Source organism: Polypterus senegalus, chromosome 2 (assembly GCF_016835505.1).
Source record: "Polypterus senegalus isolate Bchr_013 chromosome 2, ASM1683550v1, whole genome shotgun sequence".
Lineage (NCBI taxonomy): Eukaryota > Metazoa > Chordata > Cladistia > Polypteriformes > Polypteridae > Polypterus > Polypterus senegalus.
This window is the reverse complement of record NC_053155.1, coordinates 193,868,794-193,890,526: the sequence shown is the minus strand read 5'-3', so window position 1 is coordinate 193,890,526 and position 21,733 is coordinate 193,868,794. Positions and strand designations below refer to the sequence as shown.

Genomic DNA, 21,733 nt, shown 5'->3' with positions numbered 1-21,733 from the left:
CTTGACTTCAACAGAGATGCTTTGGCAGGACCTGAAACAAGCACTTCAGGCTGGCAAACCTACCAATGTGTCTGAATTAAATTAGTCCTGCAAAAAAGACAGATAAATTCCTCAACATAGATGTGAAAGACTGGAATCAAATATTAAGAAGCACTTGTTTATTATTATTGTTATTAAAGGTGTAGCCCAAAGTATTTGTCATAGTAAAATTATGAGGGCAAATGTTTTTTGAATTGGTGATCAGTGTGTTGGATAAATTTGGTTCTTCAAAAAAGAAAGAAATGATGTAAAATCTTCACTGTATGTTCGCTTGGGTTCCCTGTCTCAAATATTACATTTTGCCTAAAGACCTGATGTCATTCATTGTGTAACATACCACCCCAAATCAGAAAAAGTTGGAACAGTATGGAAAATGGGTTAGGGCACGATTCTTAAATTTACTTTGACTTTTATTTAGTTGTGGACAGTATGAAACCAAGCTCTTTCATGTTTTGTCTGTTCAACTTCATTGCATTTGTTAATATACACCCATTCCAGCATTTCAGGCTTGCAACATATTTAAAAAAAAAATTGGTGAAAAGGACACATTAGGGCCAGTAATGAGGTAAAACAATTAAATAATGACGTGATTTTAAACAGTTAATGTCAACAGGTGATTTTAATCATGATTTGATATGAAAGCAGTGTCCACAAAAGGCTGTGTCATTGAAGAGCAAAGATCGACAGAGCTTCTCCAGTTTGTCAGCAAATGTGTGAGAAAATTATTAGGCACAAACCTAAGCTGAACACCGCTAATCTCTGATCCCTCAGATGGCACTGCATCAAGAACTGTCATTCATCAGTAGCGGATATAACCATATGGGCAAGGAATTTACTTTGGCAAACCTTTGTCAAACAATACACACAAACGTCACTTTAAAAACTTTACTGCGCAAAACTTAAGCCTAATGTTAACCATGTACAGAAACAGTGTTGACTTCTCTGGGCACGGGGGCACCTGGGATTGACCATCACACAGTGGAAATGTGTATTGTGTTCAGACAAACCAGTATTCAAGATCATTTTTGGAAGAAATTGACGCTGTGTGCTCCAGAACACAGGTGAAAAGGACAATCCAGACTTATCAACAACAAGACTAAAACCCAGGATCATTCATGGTATGGGGTTGTTTCAGTGCAGTATAAGGTAATTTATACTTCTGTGATGGCGGCATTAATGCAGGAAAGTAGATTGGGACTTTAGAGCAACATATATTGCATTCAAGATGATAAGTTTCTTAAATGTAAACAATGATACAACACATTTGACGTTAGCCACAATGTTTTATTCAACACCTTGCCACACGGCACACACTCCCCCAAAAATCCCACTCACTTGAAATCTCGGCTGTACTATTCCCAATAGGGATGCAGAACTTAATACCATGAATAGGAGTGCATAAATAAGATATAGAACTTAACAATTAACAAACTCATATCTCAACTTTTTTTTGTTAAAATAAATGGCAAAGCATTCATTAACGTCAACTGATACTCACTAGGGCTGCAACAATTAGTCGATGTAATCGACGACAGACTACAAAAAAGTGTCGACACATCATAAACAGAACCTTCAATAGAGGCTGCAGTCACAAAGAATCACATTGATTTTTGTAACTGCAATGCACTACATGAATGTCTGGGTGCAGTATCGTTTGTTATTGTTTGTCAACAACTTTTATTTATATAGCACATTTTCATACAAAAAGTAGCTCAAAGTGCTTTAAATAACGAAGAATAGAAAAATAAAATAAGTCAACATTAATTAACATAGAATAAGAGTAAGGTCCAATGGCTAGGGTGGAAAGAAAAAAAAACTCCAGACGGCTGGAGAAAAAAAAAAAAGTGTAGGGATTCCAGACCATTAGACTGCCCAGTCTCCTCTGGGCATTCTACCTAACATAAATAAAACAGTCCTCTTTGGATTTAGGGTTCTCCGGAAGGACTTTTGGCTTTTAATCCATCCATCATGGATTAAAGACTGCATGGATTAAAGATCATCCATCAAGACTGCACACAGTCCTGCCAATGAAGAAGAACGTCTGAGGAGAAGAAGAATGTAGAGGAAAATAAACGTGGTTGCAATGGCACTGGATAGAGGAGGGAAGGAGATTAAACAAATTGAGACAGAAACTTTCTAAAGTGTGGGAGCACATCACCAAAAAAAAAAAAAAGTTGAATGCAGATTATGCAAAGCGGAGCTTTCTTTCACGGCAGCACTACCACTATGCATGAGCATCTGAAACACAACCACCCTGGAGCTGTGATGCCGCCATCTTGAGAGGTAAGTTTTACCGAGTAAAGTTAGTGTCACGTGTTAACGCTTGAAGTTTGTACTATAATGTGTACACAAGGTTTCAACAATGATAGTTAACCCTCAAACTGCCACATACTTGGGGGTTAATGCACCCCTGGACACCAAATAATTTTTAGCTGCACTTTTAAGTAAACGTCCACGATTCACAAAGAAAATGTGAAATTTTAATGGAACATGTATTTTTTCATGCAAAGAGCATCACAATTACTGCAACACCAATCATTTTACACACGGAAAAGAATTGTAAAACTATTAAAAAAAAAAACTGCAACAATCTATTATTATATGTTCAAGGTGCAACTGAAGCCATTGATGAAATTCAGTAAATCACAGAGCCAACTGCACTTGAACTGGCTGCATGCAAACACACAGAGGCCAACGCTGATGCTGGCAGGCTCGTCTAGTGCAGCGGCTGAATCCCAAGGACAGTGATGCTGCAGTGCTGCCAGGGCGCCATGGTCATGAGCTTGCTGCTCAATGAATGTACAAAACTGACTGATCAGCTCCGCGTGCTGGCAAATTGCTCTGTGAAGCATCTATAGCGAGTTGCAGAATTCAATGTATATACAGGTGCTGGTCATAAAATTAGAATATCATGACAAAGTTGATTTATTTCTGTAATCCCATTCAAAAAGTGAAACTTGTATATTAGATTCATTCATTACACACAGACTAGATGTATTTCAAATATTTATTTCTTTTAATTTTGATGATAAGTGACAACTAATGAAAGTCCCAAATTCAGTATCTCGGAAAATTAGAATATCAGTTAAGACCAATGCAAAAAGGATTTTTAGAAACGTTGGCCAACTGAAAGGTATGAACATGAAAAGTATGAGCATGTACAGCACTCAATATTTAATTGGGGCTCCTTTGGCCTGGATTACTGCAGCAATGTGGCGTGGCATGGAGTCGATCAGTCTGTGGCACTGGTCAGGTGTTATGAGAGCCCATGTTGCTCTGATAAATCTCTAAATTGTTGGGTCTGGCATATTGCATATTCCTCTTCACAATACTCAATAGATTTTCTATAGGGTTAAGGTCAGGCTGATCCCTCTGCTGGCCAATCAAGAACAGGGATACCATGGTCCTTATGGGCAAGGAATTTACTTTGGCAAACCTTAGATTGGGACTTTAGAGCAACATATATTGCATTCAAGATGATAAGTTTCTTAAATGTAAACAATGATACAACACATTTGACGTTAGCCACAATGTTTTATTCAACACCTTGCCACACGGCACACACTCCCCCAAAAATCCCACTCACTTGAAATCTCGGCTGTACTATTCCCAATAGGGATGCAGAACTTAATACCATGAATAGGAGTGCATAAATAAGATATAGAACTTAACAATTAACAAACTCATATCTCAACTTTTTTTTGTTAAAATAAATGGCAAAAGCATTCATTAACGCCAACTGATACTCACTAGGCTGCAACAATTAGTCGATGTAATCGACAGACTACAAAAAAGTGTCGACACATCATAAACAGAACCTTCATTAGAGGCTGCAGTCACAAAGAATCACATTGATTTTTGTAACTGCAATGCACTACATGAATGTCTGGGTGCAGTATCGTTTGTTATTGTTTGTCAACAACTTTTATTTATATAGCACATTTTCATACAAAAAGTAGCTCAAAGTGCTTTAAATAACGAAGAATAGAAAAAACCAGGTACTGGTAGCTTTGGCAATGTGTGCAGGTGCCAGGTCCTGTTGGAAAATTAAATCTGCATCTCCATAAAGTTCATCAGCAGCAGGAAGTACGAAGTGCTCTAAAACTTCCTGGTAGACGGCTGCATTGACCTTGGACCTCAGAAAACACAATGGACCAACACCAGCAGATGACATGGCACCCCAAACCATCATTGACTGTGGAAACTTTACACTGGACCTAAAGCAAGGTGGATTCTGTGCCTCTCCTCTCTTCCTCCAGACTCTGGGACCTTAATTTCCAAAGGAAATGCAAAATTTATTTTCATCAGAGAACATAACTTTGGACCACTTAGCAGCAGTCCAGTCCTTTTTGTCTTTAGCCCAGGCGAGACGCTTCTGATGCTGTCTCTTGTTCAAGAGTGGCTTGACACAAGGAATGCGACAGCTGAAACCCATGTCTTGCATACAACTGTGCGTGGTGGTTCTTGAAGCACCGACTCCAGCTGCAGTCCACTCTTTGTGAATCTCCCCCATAGTTTTGAATGGGTTTTGTTTCACAATCCTCTCCAGGGTGTGGTGATCCCTACTGCTTGTACACTTTTTTCTACCACATCTTGTCCTTCCCTTTGCCTCTCTATTAATGTGCTTGGACACAGAGCTCTGTGAACAGCCAGCCTCTTTAGCAATGACCTTTTGTGTCTTGCCCTCCTTGTGCAAGGTGTCAATGGTCATCTTTTGGACAACTGTCAAGTCAGCAGTCTTCCCCAAGATTGTGTAGCCTACAGAACAAGACTGAGAGACCATTTAAAGGCTTTTTGCAGGTGTTTTGAGTTAATTAACTGATTAGAGTGAGGCACCAGGTGTCTTCAATATTGAACCTTTTCACAATATTCTAATTTTCCGATATACTGAATTTGGGTCTTTCATTAGTTGTCAGTTATAATCATCAAAATTAAAATAAATAAAACATTTGAAATACATAAGTCTGTGTGTAATGAATTAATCTAATATACAAGTTTCACTTTTTGAATGGGATTACAGAAATAAATCAACTTTGTCATGATATTCTAATTTTATGACCAGCACCTGTACATCGCCAAATATACTCCGCTGCGGCGTGCTGGCAAACTGCACTGAGAAACAACTTTAGCCAGTTGCAGAGTTCAATGAATGTACGTCACTGCATATACTTGGCTTCGGCGTGTTTCCATATTGCACTGGAAACTGACTCAAGCCGGATCGGGCGGTTTAAGGGTTAAGTGAATATAAATTCAGTTATGTTTCCTAACGTGTTTGAACCTATAATAAACGAGTGAATAGGAGTTGCTGGGCCGGCCTAGTTTTTTTTTTTTTCTTTTCTTTTTCCGTATAATCTTTTTTTCTTTCAGTACATGTGCCTTCTCTGTTTATTTATATATCTAGTGACTTCTCTGCCTGTCTGTCTCTCTATTATGCAGTGCTCGGTCTGTCTGTGTGTTATGGATCTTAAAAATAACAGTTATAAGGACACTTGTTCATGTTAATTGCAGTCTGAATTGTTAAAAAATATTTTAAAAGGAGCATCCCACATGAAAATATAATGATCTCATTAACTGACAGTGCATACCAATTTATAAATTTTATGTCCGTTTCAGGTTAAAAAGAAAAAAAAAAAACAAAAAACCACACTTTCTCCCCAACGGGGAATCGAACTCGGGTCTTTGAGGCACGGCAAACCTAGCGCCCTCTGAGTCAGCAAATCTTACCGCTAAGCCACAGTGAAAGTGTTTATTTGATGTTTGGACTTCATGCTCACACATTCTATAGTTTATGCCTACATTTTGTAACATTTGTTACTAAAATATGAAAAAGTTTCTGATTTAACAATGTGTTTACACAGATTACTGTAGAAGTGGAACACACAAGAAATATGTTTGTTCCAAATAACAATCTATTATTTCCACTCTAAAACTCCACTTCACTCCCAGATAATCAATCAAGGAATGAGCTGGGAGAGGTTTGTGCACGTTCTAAGTTGGTGGGGGGGATGGAATAGCCGTCTGCTTGCAGCTTGTCTTTATTGGCACATTTACAAGACAAAGGATGCTGGTGGAGAGGTGTGATGGGATTTAAGGTGGGCCGGATCTACGAGTTTTTTCGTAGGCTCTGGTAATTCTAGTGTTAATCAACAAGATGTTTTAAATCAGCCATCTTATTAGTGATAGGGAAATTGACTTTCTTACATTATGTGAAATGTGGCTCACCTCCGATGGTGCGGATGTTTTAATTTAATATGCACCACTGAAATTACAGGTTTACTTTTTTGGCTCGCTAAAGTGAAAAAGGCTATGCCTTAGCGAGTATTAATTCGATCCGGTTAAAATGTAAAGATGTTGGCTTTGATGCTTCCCAGTCTCTAGTATTGTCCTTGTATAGACCTCCATTAATAAAATGCGTCTGTCACTGAGGAATTCTCAGACTTAGTGCCAATTATAATAACTAATTATGACAGGCTCCTAATTGTTGACTTTAATTTTCACATCGATAAACAGCATAACCCAAAAACAAAAGAATTCATGAATCTCCTGCACCCTTTTGATCATAGCCAGCATGTTAGCCAGCTCCCATGGTGGAGTGGAGGATGGATTAGGAGACACACACTGGATTTAGTGATTACTAAAGGATTAAAAGTTGGTGTGAGGCAGATCTATGATATTGTAGAAAAGAATGTAAAGTTGATGATTTGCATATATCTAAAGAGAATTATATATTCTGATGCACATTAGCATAGAAAGGATTAAAACATAAAAAGCCCTTGCTTTGTCTATTTCACTATTTTTCTCTTTGCAGCTGCTATGCTTAAAAACTTAAGGGCCATTGTTTTAAGAAATGCAGCCATTGTAGCTTTGGCCATGAGAGAAAACCAGATAGGCCGTTCACTTCTATTTGCAGCAGTTGGGCCTCTGCCTCCATGTCTGCTTGCCTGGACAGGTGATGACAAGTCAAGGAAAATGCAGCTAATAAGAAACAGCATTATTGTTTTAGGGGCGCAACTGTCCAAACCTCTAGCCCAATATTTAATGTGTGGATCTGCCCGATTTTGACTTACTGATGGGAATCAATTGATAAATAAGTTTTGGACACCTGCACAGGGTATGAAGTAATGATGGCATTTTCGGTCATGTGATGGATATTAGGTAATGAGGGGAAGAGCCAGAAGGAGGAGAGCATTTTGCATAATTAATAAGAATTGGAATCAATGTACACTTTCTGAATTTGCTAATTGCTCATTTCACTTGATTTGAGTCCGTGTATACATCATGCAGTAAAACTGCAACAATATTGGTATATTAGACCATTTTTTCATATTATTTAATGTAGAAACACTGATAACTACAACTAATGAGAAGTGTATTGTTAAAAAAAGCTATTTTGATACATCTGCAGCTTCAAGGTTTGCTACCAATCTAAACAACTGAGTAGTAGTGCTTACTAAAATAGTCATAATAAAGTAAATAGTAAGGTTGAAGATTTTAGTGCTAAACAGAGCTGCTGTTGACACAGTCACTCCTGAAAAGATATTTAGACTGATAGTTCACTATGAAATAATGAAGACTAAAATAAAGGAATATAACATAGTTTATGTTCTCTAAAATTAAAATTATAAATAACAATGCTGGTAATCCAAGAGTTTCATTCGTTACTATTAATCCATTTGCTAAACTCAGGTCACTCAATGGAATGCCTCCAAAAAACTACCAGTGAAACTTGAGGCTTTTGCTATATTTATTAAACACAAAATTAATTATATTAGTAATAATACAGTACATCCCTCCAAAGCTGATCATATTAAATCCCAGTATTCCATTTAAGCAAATTAAATTCTTTCACCAGGATAGATTTACCCTATCTATGCAGAATAATTTCTCAACTGAAACCCTCCACCTGCATCCTTGACCCAAAACCAACAAGCGTTTTCAAAGTATCCGATATGTTAATTGATAGTGTGCTTAACATAGTAAACTCATCATTAGATACGGGGGGTCATCCCAGACTGTCTTAAGACTGCTATTGTTAACCCCCTGCTCAAGAAAAATAATCTCGGATCCTCTGTTTTTGAGAATTTTAGAACTATTTCTAATCTGCCATTCTTTAGTAAAATTCTAAAAAAGACAGTTATTAAACAGATAAATAAACACTTAATTAAACATGCTAATCTTGACAAGTTTCAGTCAGGTTTAAGAATAAATCACAGTACAGAAACTGCACTGATTAAAGTAGTAAATGATTTTTGGGTTAATGTGGAGAGAGGCTGTTTATCTGTTCTCATCGTCTTGGATCTGAGCACAGCATTTGATACCACTGATCACAATATTCTCATAAATTGCAGTCAGTGGGTGGGCACCTCTGGCAATGTCTTAAATTGGTCTGAGTCTTACTTAATAATTGGAAAATTTTTTGTAGTTGTGGTACTTATACTTTGAAAACACATGATATTCTATATGGTGTTCCACAAGGATCCATCATGGGTCCACGGCACTTTTCAATCTACTTGCTTCCATTAGGTCAGATTATCTCAAGGCATAATGTGAGCGACCACAGTTATGTTGATGACACATAACTGTAATTATCAGTAGCGCCTGATGACCTCAACTCATGGTCTTACTTGTGTTTTTGAATGGATAAGTAATTTTCTCAAACTAAATCAGGAGAAAACAGGAAATCTTAAGACAAAAATGGATATAGTGAGGGTTTTAGAAATAAACTTGATCCCCCATTAGACTTAAAAGTCAAGATGGAGGTAAAGAATTTAGGGTTAATTATTGACTCAGACCTAAATTTTAAATCATACATTAATTAGATTAGTAGGGACAAATTCTATCACTTAAGGAATATAGTAAAAGTGACATCCCTTATAACTTCTGAAGATGCTGAAAAATTAGTTCACACTTTAAATTTAAGTCGACTAGATTACTGTAATGCACTTCTTTCACGACTACCCAAGAAAGACATCAATCAGCTGCAACTAGTGCAAAATGCAGCTGCCAGAATTTTAACTAGGAAAAGAAAATCTGAGCACATCACCCCAGTTTTGATGTCATTACCACAACATCATTTATTTATATAGCACATTTTCATACAAATAATGTAGCTCAAAGTGCTTAACATGATGAAGAAAGAGAAAAAAGACAAAGTAAGAATTAAAATCAGAGAACACTAATTAACATAGAATAAAAGTAAGGTCCGATGGCCAGGGAGGACAGAAAAAAAAATAAAATAAAAAAATAAAATACTGCTAATGGTTTACATAGCCTTAAATAATCTTGCTCCGCCCTATATTTTGGAATGTGCCTTACACTCAAATTCATAACCTTAGATCTTTGAATGAGTGTCTGCTTAGAATTCCAAGAGCTAAACTTTAAAGAAGTGGCAAGGCTGTTATGCCTCTAAAATCTGGAAAGGATTACCGATAGAAACTCACCAGGCTAATACAATGAAGGCATTTAAAAAACAAACTGCTAAAAACCCATTATTTTAACATGGTTTTCTCATAACTATGTTTTAGTGTATCCCTGTTAAACTATATGTGCATTGAATTATCCGCATTCCGTACTAACCCATACTATTTCCTGCTGTTCTTTTTCCAGCTTATCTGTGGTGGTGATCTGCACCACCACCATCTGATCAAGACACCAAGCAGTCCCTACATAGATGGATTGAAGGCCATACCCCAGATGTTCACGTGACCATCATCATCAAATTCTTTCAAATGAAGACTGAAAACCATGAGGACTGATTTAGATCATTTATGGTTTTTTTTTTTAAATCTGTCCTCTTGGCCATGTGATCTTACTTTATTCTTTGCTACTTAGTATTGCCTAATCTTATTTCTGTCTCTCAATTATAAAAAAAAATCCTGGGAGGGAGACGAGACGTCATCTTCTTGGAAAAAAATTTGACGTCCCGCGAGAGACACCTTAACATCATGTGAGACAAGGCAGTGAGACAACATTTAAAACAAGTTCACGGACATCGAACCAAACAGTTGTTAGAATGCTTTTGGCAGACAGACATCATGTACTCCCCAGCTCTTAAAACAACGACAAGCAGAACATGCAACTTGCCAGCAGCAGGAAGCCATCAGATGATCTGGCTGCTTTTCCTTAGCGTACGTTCAGCCCTCCCTCCACCCAAACCATCCTTTAACAACGCAAGTGGCAGAGAAGCAAAGTGGCAAAAGGACAGCTGCTGTACAGGCTTTGAAATGATCGACACAAAGCGCGACAGGCAGAAAACACCGCTCGCCAGCAAATGATCCGACTGCAACTCCTTAGCGTGTGTTCAGCCCCCCTTCACAACACGAGCGGCTGAGACACAAAGTTGGAAAAGGACAGCTGCTGTACAGCTTTTTAAATGATCGACGTGCAGTGCAACAAAAAGAATGCGCAGCTTGCCAGCAGCAGCAACAGATCCAATGGCATCTCCTTAGCGTGCGTTCAAGACCCCATTACCCCCAATCACAATGCGAGCAGCGTTTTACGTCGTGCGAAAAACATTTAACCACACCCGTGGCCGGAAATGAAGGACAAGTATTGGTTTTACAAAAGTTTTAAAGTAAAAGTGAAAATAATGCAAATGTAACAATTCCCATGAAAATAATCTCTTTAAATTGTATATCCAGTAAACCAAACCCGGGGGTGGGTGAGCGAAGCAAGCAGGGAACGGAGCCCCTTAGTTTCATTTAAATGTTTCTTTTTTCATTGTGTAAAGTACTTTGTGCTACACTATTTGTATGAAAATGTTCTATATAAATAAATTTAGTTGATGTAATAATTTGGTGGAATGCACAAATGTGCCTTCTGCAAATCTGAAAGCAGTGCAGCAGTTTTTTTACTTTCTTTAGGTTAAATTGACTAATGCAACTGTCTAACCATTTTTCTCCACAGACTGTGCATGTGCAAGCAGTATCAATTATAGTTAATCCTAAAGATTCTACCAAAAAGCGTGTCTGAATTTAATTTCTTTTAAAACAACCAAATGTTGCATTCTTCACATTCTCTGTTTTTACATTTTGCTCTGTTATTTTAACCTAATTTTTATTTGGGTAGTCTTTAACACAGCAGTAAGAGCTCTGACAAATAATGCATTTTGATCTCCTACCATATTTGCCTAACAGATTAATGCCTGGCAAAAGCGACCTCTTCTGGCTACTTTGCAAATGCAACCTGTTGCATTGCTTTTAACTGATGAAATATGCTGTTTCTTCTGTGACAGTAATGCCTGTTAGAAAAAAATATTGTTAGTGCTGATTTCAACAAAGGAAAAGTAAGCTCTTTACATTCTGTTAATGTTAGCCGCCTTTTGTTCGTATCTAAACACAGTATCCAACAGCTTAAAAGCCAGCACAGCATCTGGGAAAGTCATATTACATTTACATACAGTGCTGTGAAAAAGTATTTGCCCAGTTCCTGTTTTCTTATTTTTTTGCATGTTTGTCACACTTAAATGTTTCAGATCATCAAACAAATTTAAATATTACATAAAGATAACCCAAGTAAACACAAAATGCAGGTTTTAAGTAATGATTGGATTTAGTAAGGAAAAAAAAAACTTATCAAATGCAGGAAGGATTTTATAAGTAGCAGCCATTTTCTGCTATCAATATTACAACATTACAATACCTTTGACTAAAGCCACAAACTTTTATCTAACACTTCGCCACGGCACACACTCCACAAAAAAGTCTGCTCACTTGAAAACCCAGCTGTACTACTCCCAATAGGAATACAGTACAGTACAGTAATACTTCAAAAATAGGAGTGCATAAATAAGATATAGAACTTAAAAAGTTAATCTTTAACAGGCTAGGGATGTCCATGTATTTTTCAACAAGACAATGCAAAACCGCATTCTGCACACTTTACAAAGGCATCACTGCGGAAGAAGAGGATAGGAATACTGTACTGCCACCAGTCCTAACCTGTCCCTAATAGAGAATTGTGTAGAGAAATTTAAAACGAAAAAAGCAACAACAACCCCATACTGTTACACACTTTGATGTGTCTGCGGCATGAACAGGACAAAATAACAGCTGAAACACTTCATTGCTTGGTATCTTCTGTGCCGAAACATCTTTTAAGTGTTATAAGAAGGAATAGTGACATTACCAAATGGTGAATGCTTTACCAATCCAAACTTTTCTTGGAATGTGTTGCAGGCCTGAAATGCAGGAATGGATGTATATTAAAAAACAAAATGAAGTTGACCAGACAAAACAGGGTTCATACTGTCTGCAATGAAATAAAAGTCAAAGCAGATTTAAGAATCATTGAGTGGGTTTCCTCCCACAATCCAAAGACATGCAGGTTAGGTGCATTGCTGATCCTAAATTGTCCCAAGTGTGTGCTTGGTGTGTGGGTGTGTGTGTGTGTGTGTGCCCTGCCCGGGATTTGCTCCTGCCTTGCGCCCTGTGTTGGTTGGGATTGGCTCCAGCAAACCCTCATGACCCTGTGTTAGGATATAGCGGGTTGGATAATGGATGGATGCATTTATTTATTTTATTGCATTTTCCATACCGTCCCAACTTTTTCTGATTTGGGGTTGTATGAAAAAAGAGAATAATAATAATAAATTGGTAATGAATCAGCTCAGATTGCTTAGGGGGCTTCAGACACAAAAAAAAATGGTGGAGACACAAACAAGTACAAAAGTGATCTGTCTGTCTAGTGGATTATTTTGGGCTGCAAAATTATTTAGACTTCAGTTTAATTCTCAGACAGCGAGTTCCCTAATAGGGTAGTGGCCTGTGAGTATTCATGTTAATTTGCTAAACCCTAAACATACAAATCCAGGATGAATATTGAGAACATCTTAAGAATCACTGTACCTACAATGCAGTCACTGATTACTGTTGAAAAAACAATGAGACCTCTTTAAAATTTTAAAAGCAGTGCAATTAATAGTAATATTTAATATTTCTTATCAACATTGTCACGTTATTTGATGTTCTTCAATTGAACACAATAAATTGACTATTTATAATTACAGGCAAAATAAAAAGAGGGCCCTGAAAAACCTTTTCAAAACCTGGCAGAATCTGATAAATAACATTTTAGAATAAGCAATTTAAATTGAGGAAGTGGATTCTCTCCCCTCTTTTTCTGTTCCATTTATTTTTATTTACATATTTTTACTATTATTAAAGTGATACTCTGCTGACACAGCTCTCATTCTAATGTGTATGGGGAGGATTTGTTTCAAATCAGCTTTGTTAAACTTGACTTGCATGTATGGAATGTTTTTTGGATTTTTGTGTAAATAAAAGCCAATAACAGTTTACTGTTTATGCGTTAATCAAGGTTGCTTCCATCTGAAAAAAAGCACTGTATGCATATATATATATATATATATATATATATATATATATATATATATATACACACACATACACACACATACATACATACATATTACATATATATATATATATGTATACACACATATACACACAAACCAATAAATATGATCTTATTTTGGGGAGGAGAAAAAAAAAAGAAAAAAAAAAAAGAGAGAGAGAGAACCCTGAAATATTTTCCAATTTTAAAGAAGGATCTATTTATAAAAAGAGCTTAGAATCCACTGCCTTTAGGACAATCCTTAACTAACCTTAAGTTTGGCATCTACTTAAAATACTTACAACATGTACTGTAACATATATAATTGTAGAAGAAACTTTATGCTTCCATGAAAGGCACTCACTTCCAGGAGAAATTTATTGTTGGGTCACTTTTGAATATCATATATGTTACAATGAACAAGTAGTGGTGATCATGCACCATTCAATTAGATAATTCAAGAAGTGATCTTGTACGCTAAAGTGCATTGTTTTGACAAGGACAATATATAAGCAGCTTGGGAGTTTAAGATTATTGATTTAACCACAGGACACTCAAGTGACTACAAACCAAGACAACACTGGTTAATTTTCATTACTTGTCAATTAACATTGTAATATTTTCCATAAAGTATTCACAAAGTACATTTCAACATGGTATTGTTTATGGTACAGTTCGAAATGTGCTTTCTTGAAATTGACAGCACATGTATACCTTTGCAACTGCCATTGGTTGCTGAAGTTCACTAAACTTGAAAATTGCAAAACTTTTATATGAAATATGAAAACTCATTAATGATTATTTTCATTTCACATATAAAGAAGTGAAAATGTTGTGTAAAGAGCTAGTAACAATAGTTCTCCAGTGTGATTCAATTTATACTATTTATATCCCCATTTTAAAAACCTGACGATGCTTAGTAAATCAAATGGAAATTTCAACTGAGCAAAAACAATGCCCTGCAACACACAATACAAGTTTTAGCTATTTACCTGTGCTGCCCAGATATTGTCTAGATCCTGAAGTGTTAATGCCTTTTCTTTAATTACAAATCGTAGGATCTTTTCAAGTTTTTCCACATATTGCGGCTGATGTAGACTATCTCTTAGCACAATAGATAAAATGTTATTCTGTTGAATCCACTCCTACAAAAACAGAACAGGCACATAATATATCTCTTATATAAACATTTATTGCCTTTTGCTAAAAAAGGAGTGAAGTAAAAAAAATAAATGAAAACTTGGTTCATTAAGCATCAGTAAGCTTGAATATCAATTACAGTGAAAAGGCATTAGGAATTGATACATGCACAGTTTTGATCAGAATTTAAGTACTTACTGCCATACGCTCTGCTGTTAGCCATTCTTCTTCCTCCGGATTGCCATGCCGGTGAGTGTAATAGGAAACACTGGATATCACTTTATTAACTTCATTTAGTGCATTCATTTTACCATTAAAAGATGAAATTTGTAATAACCTATAAAAATAGGTGAAAGCAAGGGCAATGAAAGTATGTCACCAGGAAAATTCACTGTGATAAAATTCATAAGCACTTCAAAAGCTGCCCTCAACTAAAAAATAATAAAATAAATGCTATTTATAATCATAAAACTAGATATATTAAAGCAGTATCAAAAAACAGAACTTGTACATTTTAAACACCAATTGCTGTCACTATCAAAAACACTAAGTAATGTTCACATAATTGAAAGTTTTACTTTTATAAGATTTTCCTGGTAAAAATGTTTGCTATATTTTAGAATCAGAATCACACTTATTTGGCAAATATGCAAGCATACAAGGAATTTGACTCTGGTTTTGATGACTCTCCAAGTATAAGTTACATATACAACATACACAAAACTTAATCACATGCATGATATTTTATATAAATGTAAAAAAAAAAAAAATATGTATGCATACAAAGTGCAGTAGTAGTAATATGAAAACAATATTTCAAGACCCTGGGGGGCCCAGGGGTGAGCTGCCCAGACTGATTAAACCAAATTAACCATTTGTGAGCTTGATGGCCTGTAGGGGAAAAAAATTGCTGTTATATCTGCTGCTTTGCAGTATATTGACACCTGGCCGATGGAAAAAGTTCAAAAAGGTTGCTGCCTGCATGGGCCCCTTTTTCTTTTCACAGTTTGCCTAACAGCCACCACTCAGACAACTCTGGACTAAAAGGAAAGAGGGAATTTCAATAAGATAACCAACAGACTTTAACCCAATAAATTATGGTAAACATCATTTTATTTGATCCCTGAGTACTTCTTTGTGTCATATTGTGTGTTATTGGCTGACCAATTTGTGGCCATTTGTACTTATGACGGAGGGCACAAGAAAACAACACAGTTACAATGTACTAGAAATGGCTAAAACTTGCCACTACCAGCCATAATACACTTTGCACAGAAGCACAGAGAAAAGGGGTAGTGGAGCTGTAGAGGTAGCAGTCTTTCTTCCTTCCTCTACTGATGAATGAACCAACAAATGATCACAAACTAGCAATAAAATAAATATATGTCGTTGTGCTCACAGAGTCTTTGAGGCACTAACTAGCCATACCCTGCACCATTTTATTTATTTTTTTTTTATAAAGACTCACGCAACAAATACTGAGACATCATTTTGCACTTTTTTCCACCAATAAAACAGAAATACATTGTAAATATTAATAATTCTTTGATTATTATTATTTAACAGGTTCTCATAAATTTTCTGACCCTTGGAGGGCACTTTAAGTTTTCTTTTGATGGGCGGTGCTCCACATGGCTAATTCTTATGCATTTGACCCACACTGTCCTCCTTTACATGGACCTGGCATGCAGTCACAGAAACTCAAACAAATGTTTATGCTACTCCATAATAGCAGTTAATGTATGTGTGCCAGTAACAGTTATCACACCCCCACAGCCACAATTGCAATGAACTGCACACTTTGTTATTGATATTTGGCCATACAGCCAAATGATCAGTCCCAAATGGAGCTATAAGTTTGTGCAGCAAAGGCAATAAATGGTAACATGTCGCAAATATAATAAACTGTCAGAGAAATAAATTCCCACATTAACCACTTAAAAAAAGCGAAGTTTACTGAGTGTATTGCTCAACAGGCTGGTTCCTGCCATGTGCCCAATGCTACAGGCAGAGTAACTACCTCTTGCAACTATGAACTGAGCAAAATAGGTACAGAAATTGAATAAACAGATGAGTGTATGGAAAGATGTCATTTCATCACCTTCAAACTATACACTTAACTATCTACATTGAATTTCAAAGAGAAGAGAAACTGATCCTTGTAAAGCAACTAAGCAACATAAACATGCAATTGAATTGGCTGCTCAGTGATGCTCCTGAAGAGAGTTTAGGCCAAGGCCGGAAGAAATGCACATGTTTTAAAGCTTTTTCAATGGAAAATTACTTTGTTCTGATGAACAGACTTAAAAATGTATTTATAAAAACAGCACATAAACTATTCAGGGACAAAACAATTTACTCATTAATTGGGACAAGCAAATTCAAATTAACAGAAAAATAGTGAAATGCAAATTCCTGAGCAAAAACTGTTTCTGTGTATCCTCTTTGTTTTCCAAAAATGATTATGTCAAGATTAACAAGATTTCCTGAAACTAGACAATTTTAATCTTTATTAAACTGTCAAGGTGTTCTACTTCTAATTTGTTACTCGGCTTTGTGTTAATTGTACTTGTCAAGCTGCATCCCCATTTACAGAAGGAAGGACTGGAAGTTTCATAAATTCACAAAATTTCTCCAGTTACTGTCTCAAACATTTTCACCACTACATTTTCCATTTTTTCAGATTTAAATACTTTAAAATCTTGAAACCACTGACAAAGCTACTATCTTTGTTAAAGTGTACTATATAGCCAATTGTTGATCATGTATAAAGTAGGGATGGCTACAGTTTTACAAATAAACATGTTTAAATTCCTAACAGTTAATACACTACTTCAGATTGACTACTGTGTTTTTATAAAGCATGGACTGCGTTGAAACACTGTCAAGTGTTCGATAAAAAGTACAATCACCTCTACGGGCCCATCATTAATAATTTACAAGAAATTATTTAGTAAGTTTTGCAAACAGTAAACAGATCATTGCCACAAGAGGACTCTCAACCAATGAATGAGGGAGACAGTTAGATCTTCAAGTCAAATGCACAGCATTATGGGAATGACATCTTTCCAGTTTACTGTTAACATTGCCTTTCCAGAAGTAATTCTGAACAATTTAGCAAAGAACATACACAGTTTGCACATATTGAATGAATATCGGCTATGAACATTTTCACATAATTACCAGTTGTCCATAATTAGTTGCCGCAGGGCACTTTTCAGTTTGAATATTCAAAATGTACTTTCTCTATAAAAACATGATTAAAAATTTTTCTCAATCATTAAATCCATGATCCATTGCTGAAGCTACATCAGCGAGTGTGAAGACAGTGCATGTTACAAATGTGGCATAGTATACATTACAGAAATTACATATGATTTAACTTTAATTAAAGCTATAGTATTAAGTGGTGAAATGGGGGTCCAGAATGTATTTGCATATTTTCGCATTTGCATGGGTTCTGCATCCCTAAACCCTGTGAATTATAAGATAACTAAATAATTACACATACACAGCAAGCAAATTGGCCATTTAATATTTTAATAAACTATAGCAGAAGGCAGTGACAGTGGCGCTGAACTCTTTTCACCCAAAGGAGACTAAACCAGTCATTGAATGGGATTAGTTTTACACCAGGTGGTAAGGTAATTATTACCAAAACAATTTAATTTCAGTCCACTCTGAAACACTCATGTCAATTAGGCTGTGTGTTCACATCTCACTAAAGATTACTGAATATTTTACCTTCTACAAAAAGTAAAAAAAAAAAAACATCCAAGGTTACATTGGTTCTGCTCAAATTAGAATGCAAGTGAAATTATGTTATTTAAGTGAATCAGACGGTGGTAAAATTACAGGTAATAATTACTTTACCCCACCACCTTATGTAAAACTAATGCCATCCAAATAGGACTTAACTCTGAAATATGATCCTGTTTTTTTTTTTCCCCAAAAGTGTTGAAAGGAAATTAACTGAGGTGGACTATCCTATATGCAGAACTTGCAAAGAAACTTGCTGGGGAAAAAGAAAAGTTCATCAAATATAATGAGTTATCTTCGATGCCATCACCTTATTATGCATCAGATTCAAGGAAATGTTTAGTTCATTGCTGTTAATTTGCTTTTGCTAATTAGTTTGAAGAATTGGGATTATGGGATCTAGTAAATATTTGGATGCACATATATTGTCCTATTCAGTTACCTGTATGTCCTCACTTTTATTTATTTTTTTTACCCATCAAGCTACATTTATCTCCAGCCTTATGAATCAAGCATGAGCTAAATATAAATTAAGAACATCTACATTAACATACACATTGGAATACAGTGATTTGATAGTGAAGATGCTATACATTTTAAATGAGGTTACATCTGGGCTTGAAGTTTGGCACAGAATTATAGTAATTCTGACAAATTCAGATTTTTAATGCACTAAAATGATAAACAGCACACTGTTTTGAAGGAGTGGATGATGATTTTATCTACACAAAATCTGATAAAATTTTGTAAACATCAGAAACAATAAGTTGTGACATTAAAAAAGGTTGAAATATGAATATCAAAAAGTGCTATATACACTCTGGGTTTTTAAATAATCCCTAACACATTTGCATTCCCTCACAGAGTGTGAAGCCACCCTGGTATTAAATTTAAGGGGTAGGGATTCCTTCACTCCAAACTCCACAGCCCAATTTAAAAAGAGAATATCAAGCCATTAATAGCCATATGTATAGTTTGTGCAAGACTGCAAACAAAATATAGAATTATTAATTATTACATATAAATCCATAACATTGGGGGTTTTCATGAGTGGTTATATCCCTACATTGAGGCCATCCTAAAAGCTTGAATTAATTGAAAGAGATTTAAAGATGAACTGTGTGAGAAGGAGATTTGGACAGACAACAGCATTGAAACAACCACTTGACCAAACAACACCGCTGAAATCAAATGTATCATGCTAAATTTTACTCCATATATATATATATATATATATATATATATATATATATATATATATATATATATATTTTGTACCTGCACAGACAGAAGTAAAGTAAATGTGAGTTTTGCTCAAAGTAAGTCTCAAACATTTAAGATATCTTTAAAATGTCCTCCATTCAAGTAGAAGAAAATCCACATTTTATTTAATTTTGTTTTCCAAGACATTCAAGAGCACATTACAAGATAAACCCGTAAAACAGTAACTGTAAATGGTGGCAAAACTACAAGTATTCTATGATAATGTATATAACCGAATTTCATCCTCTGCATTTTAGGCATCACTGTAATTAACCTTGTGACTTGCAATACAGAGGACAATATTTTAATGTGCTTGATGTGATATTATAATGTTCACATTCTGTAACTTGACAGTATTATCAGTATAAAATCATGTACTGCTAAATACATTAAAAGGATGTTTTGTACACATTTTTAACACTCTTTTTCCTAAAGAAAGGTATTGTCCTTATAGTAGTAATGTCTAACAGCAGGGTTTGCAAATTTCAGTATAATTTAAATTCAAGCGATTTTTGAGACCTTCAGTACAGAGCAACACAATTACTTTTCACTCCGGTCATACGTGACCTACTTAAAATTGTTCACCACTTACTAAAACATTCCTACGCAAAACAGGATTCAAGTTGGTTAAGTGTGCAAGGTCATTAAAAACATATTAATCCAAGATGTGGGTGTTTTGATGTTGAATTATCAGATGTTTAACTTCATGATTTGTAATTATGGAATTCACTTTAAAATTTTCCTTGACTTTTCAGTAAAATTTTTGTTTTGTAAATTTCAGGGACTTTTCAGTACTGGAATTCGGCTTGTTAATTTTCATGACACTCTAGGTTTTCCACGACCAGTACAAATCTTGTAATAGACTAATATAATTAATTTTAAGCATACTTATAAATCAGTTACACCGCAGACATGATGGAAATTAAATATGACGCAGGTTAGTGCTGCTGCATTCAAATTCTAAGAACAGTTATCTGTGAGGTTACCCTCTACTTGCATAAGGACATGTACATTGTCACAAAGATGTGCTTGGGAGGCAGGCTAAGGGCTTAACCGAGGGCGGGAAAACAAGAGCAAGTTTTTTCAAAGTGCACTAAACTTTCTTCTCCTTCTCTTACAGATCCCCTGAAGGGAAACCAACAAAGAATACTTCCTGCTTCCCTTGCCTAACCACGCCTCCTAGCAAGGTCACTTCCGGCCTCAATTACTGGACCCCACCACTTCCTTCCTGGCTATTAAAAGCCTAACTCCTTTTGTGTTTTGTTATTCTTGTTTTGGACATGGAACCAGATGTTGCTCTGAAGCCATTTATTGAAACAGAGTTATTTTGCTATGTACGCTGTACAATATAGGGGGCGGTTCTCCAAACCTTTTTCTGCCTTCTTTGTGTATCTGTACAACATGTACAAAACGGAAGGGTTATTGGGCTCCTGTTTCTGCAATATTCAAGTGAATACTTCTTTTAAAAAATGATTATTTTCTTTATCCTGTGATCTCATAATAGTTACGCATTAAAAAAAAATGGTTTTGTTCAAACAGTAAATTGTGATACCACTTCTGAATGTACAAGGTGTTACATGAAAAAAATCATTCATTCAAAGGATTTTCAGGCAGTGGGTGAAATACCCCGTGAACACCAAAATGGTACTTCCGTACAATGGAATATACAGTAAATTAGGTATGGAGAATTTTATCAGGTAGGATATGCATAACTTAAGTAGATGAACCTCACTGTACAAGGAGATGCCATCTATAAATTTCACTCAAGCACCACACAGAAAAGAAACTTGTTGTCATGCACACACACACATATAAGGTGTCTATCCAAGATCCTTTCACACGGTCCTAGGCATTTTTTAAAAAAAAAAACACGTTTTTGTATGTGTTTTGGCCTTTTGTGCACAGGCAAACCGAGTTTTAGGTCCTCAAAAACAGAGCTTTTGAGAAATTCCTTCCAAGGTGACGATGTTTAGAAACTCAGTGTTCCCTGTTTACGTATAGACAGTTTTTGCCTTGTAATTTCAGAGTGTGCGCTGGTATTTTTCTTTGCTTGACATCAGTGTGTACACCATTACCTGTTTTGTTTACGTGAGGCAATTTCATGCAAATGCAGTTGTAGCTAAAGTAGTGCTGGTGTTAAAGGGACTTTTTACGTTTACATTTAATTGTACAATTACTT

General features: G+C 35.8%; 1 protein-coding gene across 3 annotated transcripts in view; it reads right to left on the bottom strand.

The window, feature by feature from the left end:
* Window positions 1–21,733, bottom strand: part of LOC120523630 (probable ubiquitin carboxyl-terminal hydrolase FAF-X) — a 377,796-nt gene that overhangs the window by 189,263 nt on the left and 166,800 nt on the right. For all 3 annotated transcript variants that reach the window (XM_039745106.1, XM_039745107.1, XM_039745108.1), the window contains exons 9-10: window positions 14,731–14,869; window positions 14,385–14,537 (exon numbers count right to left, since the gene is read on the bottom strand). In XM_039745106.1, coding sequence (XP_039601040.1) covers window positions 14,385–14,537; window positions 14,731–14,869 — 292 coding nt within the window. The remainder of the gene's footprint in view (window positions 1–14,384; window positions 14,538–14,730; window positions 14,870–21,733) is intronic.